A 6965-nucleotide genomic window follows, 5' to 3' on the forward strand; every position below is an offset into this window, starting at 1 on the left:
CGCTCCGCACCTGGCCACCCGCAGCAGCGCCTTGGCGGGCAGGAAGCTGAACACGCGCTCCACCACCTCCGCCAGGTTGCTCAGCACGAAGGCGCTCCGCGGCTCCGCGGAGGGGTCGCAGTCGTCCCCGCCGCCGGCGCCCACCGGCTCCATTGCTCCTCCCGCCGGAGCCCGAGCGACCGCTACGGCGGCCCGGAGGAGTCAGACGACGCCGACGCCGGGCGGGGCTTACTGCGCAGGCGCGCGCTACTTCCGCTGGGCCGGCCTCCGGGGAGGGCGGGGCCTCCGGGGAGGGCGGGGCCTCCGGGGAGGGCGGGGCCTCCGGGGAGGGCGGGGCCGCTGAGCTTCTCCGGGAGGCCTGGGCGGCTGTGGCTGACCCAGAGCTGCTTCCCCACCTTGGAAGGGCGAACTCTGCATCTGAGCCTCTGCATTTTGCCAGTTCACTTTCTAATTCTCGAGTTAGGGTTTTGGGTTTTTTTTGGGTCTGGTCGTGGGGCCTGAACTCTGAGCCTGGGCGCTGTCCCTCAGCTCTTCAGCTCAAGGCTAATGCTCTAGCACTTCAGCCACTGCGCCACTTCCGGCATTTTTTCTTTTTGCTTATGTGGTGCTGAGGAATCGAACCCAGGACCTCATGCATGAGAAGCAAGCCCTCTACCACTGAGCCACCTTCCCAGCCCCTCTAGTTTTTTAATGTTTCTTTTTTATCGTAAGGATACTGCACAGAGGGGTTATAGTTCCATGTTAACTCTCGAGTTTCTTAAGGGGAGGCAGGGAGACAAGGCAGGCTGCGCAGGCTTTTACCAATTCCCAATGCCTGATAAATAGTATGAGCCTTTAAAAATAAAAAACAGAACCTCCCGGCCGTACTCCAGAGGCTGAAACCTGAGGATCAAAGCCAGCCAGGGCAGGAAAGCCCATGAGATTCTCATCTCCAGTTAACCACCAAAAAGCCAGAAGTGGAGCTGTGGCTCAGAGCATTAGCCTTGAACACAAAAGGTCAGAGACAGGGCCTAGGCCCTGAGTTCAAGCCCCAGGGCCAGCCAAAATGATTCTAAATTTGAAAGAATTCTATATACAATTTTATATATGTATTATATGTTTATATATATATATATATATATATATATTAGTCAGTCATGAGACTTGAACTCTGGGCCTGGGCGCTGTTCCTCAGCTCTTCAGCTCAAGGTGAGCGCTCTACTACTTGAGCCACAGCGCCACTTCCGGTTTTCTGGTGGTTTAGTGGAGATAAGAGTCTCATAGACTTTCCTTCCTTGGTCTGGCTTTGAACCATGATCTTCAGATCTCAGCCTCCTGAGTAGCTAAGATTATAGATGCGAGCCACTGGCACACAGCTTCAATAATATTTTATAGAAAAGAACGACCCAAGCCTCCCTCCCTCCCATACTGAATGTGATGTCACTTACACATTGAAAGGCTTGTGTCTTAATAGAAAACAGCTGGGGTCTTCCAGCTGCTCCTAAATGCAGCCCCTGCAGTTATGAACTCTCATGAAGCTGCACAAAGCTCCAGGTGACACTTAGAGAATGTGTGAAAGTGGCCAATATTTTTGTATTGCAAGTAGTACTGCCACTAAAACATTTCTGATTCTCAAGATCATATTTTGAAAAGCCACTGGCCCCCACGAATCCTGAAGTTTCCTCCATTCCACCAGTGCTGGTTCAGGGCAGGCAGCAGGGCGAAGAGGGTAGCTACGGTTCTCACCTCCTGAGGGGTGCCATCCTCCTCTGGCGGTGCGAGGTGGCTGTGCAGCTAGACACAACATTCAATGGTAAGATGACATTGGCGGGGCTGGGAAGGTGGCTCAGCGGTAAGATGACATTGGCATGGGAAAAAATCTCCAAGCCTTCCCACACTTCAACCTTTTTTTTTTTTTTTAAATTCCAGAAACATAATGAGAGCCTGCAGACATGTGGAACACATCTCTTGAGGGAAAAGTTGACAAAGTTATTTTAAATGGTTCTTTATTCATAAACTTGATGCAAGTTTACAAAATTTACTGTACATTGCCAAAATAAGTCTGCAATGAAAAATTTAAAAAAAAGCATGCCAAATTGCAGCTGTCAATCTGCTAGCCATCAGGAAATTAAGTATTTTAAGAATAGAGTCAAGATTTAGCCTTAGGTTTAAGGAACTTTGATGCTTTAGAATTTCAATTCTGCCTCACCACAGCTGTTATCTGAGCAACCAGCAATCAGAACCTTATATAAACATAACCAAGTGAGCAAGAATGCCAGAAAAATATTTACCTTCTGCCCCCATCACCAACATAGGAAGAGAAGAAATGAAACGCATGTAATAACCTGGAAGTGCCAAGGGTCTTGGATGTGAATCTGAAAGTAAAATGTGTAAGAAACACTTTGGAACTCTGTACAGGATTCCTGCAGAAAATTGTGCTTCTGGTTTCTTTGTAAAAGTGCTTAATAACCACAATTCATTTTTAAATGAGTTCATGAAGAAAAACAAAAAATTACCAGAGAAGCTGACCCAGGTAAGGTGACAGAAGAAGAGGGCGCGCTGATTTGAGGCAGGTTTTTTAGAGCGCGAACAGGTCACATTCCTGTACCATCTTTGCTGCAAAAGCCACTGCTATGACTGGGGCAAAGACAATTTTGAGAATCCACATTAGCCAACTTTTTGTACCTAACTCTTTCAACTTTGCTTCAAGGAGCCTGTCTGCATGCCTGTCAGTTCACAGGATTATGACTTTCAAATAACTGCAATCCCATGTAAAGGTGATCACATGGAAAGCCTTTTCAGTGACTTCAAGCGCTACCCTGTGGCTCTGCTTCATAAACACTGAACTAGACCAGGGGGAGGCGGGCTCGGCCGGGGGGGGGGGGGCGAGGGCAGCACCTCTGAGCCAGAGCCCCGCCTGCGCCTGTGCCATCGCCGCCTTCTCCTCTCCAGTTTGTTCGCCTGGGCTTCGCCCCAGCAGCACAACACAACTCAAGGGTTTGTCCTCCCATCTTCACATGGTCATTAAAATAAAACAAAACAAAAAACCCCAAGTTCAGCATTTTAATAATAGGGTTTCCTGTCACTATTTTGGCAATCAAGTAGTGTTAGACCTGAAAAAGGCTATGGCTTAGAAGATCTACAATTCTCTAAACCAATACTGAACATCTTTCACACTTTTATTGGCTCTAATGGGAGAGAGTCTGCAAACTCTTCCGTCCAGGACGCGGTGGAGACGCTGCTGGCGGTGGCTGCAGACTTGCCTGCTCAAAAGACTTCACTTTTCGAGAAAAAGAGATGATCGGGAGTGGCAGTATGTGTTATTTATCAGGAAAAATACAGTGAAGGCCCGCTGCTCGGTCCCGCTGCCGGCGTGAGCGCGGGCAAGGCTGTCCCTCATCCTGATGGCAGCCAGCGGAGCAGCGGCCAAAGTCTTCGGTAGGTGCTGCGGTCACAGTGGCTGGCACTCAACGCTGAGTGTGAATGCTGAGAAGATCTTGAAAGCAACATCAGTGCAGACAAGATGGGCAACACAGTTTAGCCATCTTCCTTCGGAGGAGTGTACCAGCCTGGAAGAGAACGGGGAAAAGCGACACTGCTTTAAGGATCAGGAGAGCTGGCGTGGATTCAGACCACGTTGTCCCGGGTCAGTGTTGGAGTGTGCTTTTCTGTGAGGCTCCCTGGCCTGATGATGTCCCACTACAGATGAGCTCAATGGGAGGCACTGATTTCAATGTTGCATTTAGTATGGAAGAAAACCTTCCTAAAAACTCTTTCCCTGGGCTAGCAATGTGGCTCAGTGGTAGAGTGCTTGCCTGGCATCCATGAAGCCCTGGGTTCGATTCCTCAGTACCACATACACAGAAAAAGCCAGAAGTGGCGCTGTGGTTCACCTGGTGGAGTGCAACCCTTAAGCAAAAGAAACTCAGGGATAGTGCCTAGGTCCTGAGTTCGAGCCCCAGGACTGGTACAATAAAACAAAAACATAAAAAAAAAAACCTCCCTCCCCCCACAGCACCCCTGCCTTTTCGAGCAAGAGGAGCTGGGACCAGAGGTAGTGTTCTATCTGCGCAAATGACAGCTCTGCAAAATTAGACACATCAGCTACATATGGTTATTCTATTATCTATATGTGAGTATACTTACACATGTCAAAACCACCACCTACATGACAAATACAATGTCATCTGTCAATTAAAAATAAAATGACTGTATGAAGAAGTATCAAAATGATAAAAATGAAGCACCTCTTCTAATTCTCAAACTGCTCCTCTGTTGGCCCTGCTAAGCTTACATACACGCCACACTTGCAAATACAACTTTTTAAAATAGCAGTTACAATATTTGACTTAAGAAAGAAAGAAGGCCTGGGTGCTGGTGGCTCACGCCCGTAACTATCTACACAGGAGGCTGAGATCTGAGGATCACGGTTCAAAGCCAGCCCGGGCAGGAAAGTCTGTGAGACTCAAACTACTCTGAAAAATATGGAAGTGGCACTTTGGCTCAAGTGGTAGAATGCTAGCAGATGCAACAACTTGAGCACAGAGAGGCTCAGGGACAATGCCAGGCTGAGTTCAAGCCCCAGGACCAACAGAGGGAAGAGAGGGAAGGGAGGGAGGGAAGGAAGGAAGGAAGAAAGGAAGGAAGGGAGGGAGGGAGGGATGGAGGGAGGGAGGGCCAGGCACCAGTGGATCATACATGTAATCCTAGCTCCTGAGGAGGATCAGATGTGAGGGTCTCTGGGTGAAGCCAGCATGGACAGGAAAGTCCATGAGGCTCATCTCCCATGAACCACCGTACAGCCAGAAGTGGCCACTGTGGCTCAAGTGGTAGGATGCTAGCCTTACGCAGAAAAGCTCAGGGAAGTGCCCAGGCCCTGGGTTCAAGCCCCAGGGCCAGCATAAAAAAGAAAACCATGCTAGAGTTGAACTTTGCTGTGAAAGCACGGAGGGAGGCGGGGCAGGAGTGAGCGGCAAGTGTGCGGCTCCCTGCGGTGAGCATGTGGGCGGTGCCGGCCCATCTTGTCGGGTCGGGTGCACTCTGAAGAAAGCCAGTGTGACCCGCAGGGTGCGGCTCAGTGTCACTGCTGCGGCCCGGCTACAATGGCGGGCACGCTCAGCTGCGCTTCTTCCCAAATTCAGGCCGGTTGTTGAGCAGAGGAATCCAAGGCTAAAAGAGATGCCAGGATTTGCCCAAGGCCTTAAAGCAAGAAAGTGACACAATGACACGGACACCAGATCCTCCTCTTCCACGTCTAGCTCTGTTTTTTTACCCTCACTGCTAAAACAAAACAAAACAAAAAAAAAAAAACAAGCAACACTCAAATACGCGCATTGTGATACTAACACAATGTCAAGTCAGTAAATTAGTGAAAGCCATTTTAAGAAAGTTATTCTGCAGTGAGAAGAGAACGGTCAGAAGCAGTCCGTAAGCTGAAGATGTTTCAGAAACACTTGGCTCAGATCTTACTGTACTGACTCGATCGTGGTAAGTTCTTGTCAGAGTTGCCTGTAGCTGGGCATGGTGGTGCCCACCTGTCATTCTAGTCCCCAGAAAGCAGAGGGAGGAGGACTGTTTGAGGCCAGCGAGGCCAGCAAGACCCAGGCTTAAAAGGAAACACATGGAAAACAACAAACAAAAGAACACAACACGATACATATACAGAGGTGCAGTTAACTCAATTCTTATCCTACTACATCTCACGTGAGCAAAGATTCATTCATGCACCCAGCACCACTGGCCCCGACGCTGAGGCCTGGAGGGATTCATGTCAACTTACTTTTTGCGAGGAGGCAATACTTAGTTTGTGTCGTGCTTGCTTGCTTGGTACTCTACTGCTGAGCCACGCCTCCAGCCCTTTTCCACACTGGTTATTTTTGACAGGGGACACACCTGGGCCCCCATCCACCTATTGAGGCTCCCTGTCCTGGCAGGGCTGACAGGTGCAGGCTGCCATGCCCAGCCTCTTCCGCTGAGACAGAGTCTCTTGGCTCTTTCTGCCCTCGGCTGGCCTGCACACTCCGTTTTGTGGATGACAGCTCTCATGGAGCTGGGGTGACGGCACCCACCACACTGTCTCAATCGCTTTCCTGCCCAGGCTGCTCGTGAGCCGCAGTCCTCCTGCTCTCTGCCTCCAGAGGAGCCAAGGTCCTGGGCGCAAACCACTGCCGCCCCGCCCGCGCCAAGATTTGAAATGCAGCCCAAGTTACATGTTTTTCACTGTTGTGACAGTACTAGAAATTACAGCAAAAACAGCAAAGGGAAGGAAGATGAGTAGCAATGCTAATGGAAGCTTCGCAGGCGGCAGGATGGCATGCTGGCACACGGTGGAGGAAACGTACCGTTCTTCTCGTGGATCTGCACGATGGAGTTATAGGATTGTTGGGCTCTTGCTAGATTATACTGATTCTGAAAGAGAATCACACATTCCCAATCAAGACTGGATAAAAGCAGATACAAACTGGCAAAATACGTTTATGGATGCTTAAAAGCAGACAGGGAATTGAAGAGCCCCATTTTTTAAACCCTCATTTACCCAAGTTCTTTCTTCTCTACAATTTTATAAGAGCAAAAACAAAACTCGATAAAAATCAACACGCTTCCAGGCTTCCTTCTGTAAGTCTTCTATCCCAGCGTGGACTCGCGTGTCCCTGAGCTGGGCACAGACCGAGCAAAAGAGCGGGATGCAAACACCCTTGCTCAGGAACTGTAGTGTTCACTTCCAGTTAAGCTGAAGCACTACACGAGGGAGACACGCGGAGTGAGACATCTCATGCAAGGCTGCAGCCGCACCAGCCATCACCACAGGACTCCTGTAAGGATGCAGGCCTCTTCTCCCAGGAGCCCAGCTGGGGCTACATTTGAGGCCCCAAAGCACAACTGACCTGCATCTTAACATCCAGCAGCACAGTGGAACAGATCACCCCAGAGTCCTTTTTTTTTTTTTTTGATCATGGGGCTTGAACTCGGCCTGGGCACTGTCCCTG

General features: G+C 49.7%; 1 protein-coding gene across 1 annotated transcript in view; it reads right to left on the minus strand.

Moving 5' to 3' along the window:
* Window positions 1-1968: 1968 nt before the first annotated feature.
* The window catches only part of Ube2q2 (ubiquitin-conjugating enzyme E2Q family member 2), a 50451-nt gene continuing 45454 nt past the window's right edge, over window positions 1969-6965 (minus strand). Inside the window, exons 11-12 of the mRNA XM_013011945.1 lie at window positions 6321-6387; window positions 1969-3548 (exon numbers count right to left, since the gene is read on the minus strand). Coding sequence (XP_012867399.1) covers window positions 3517-3548; window positions 6321-6387 — 99 coding nt within the window. The 3' untranslated portion in view covers window positions 1969-3516. The remainder of the gene's footprint in view (window positions 3549-6320; window positions 6388-6965) is intronic.

The sequence above is a fragment of the Dipodomys ordii genome, unplaced genomic scaffold (assembly GCF_000151885.1).
Source record: "Dipodomys ordii isolate 6190 unplaced genomic scaffold, Dord_2.0 Scaffold15, whole genome shotgun sequence".
NCBI lineage: Eukaryota > Metazoa > Chordata > Mammalia > Rodentia > Heteromyidae > Dipodomys > Dipodomys ordii.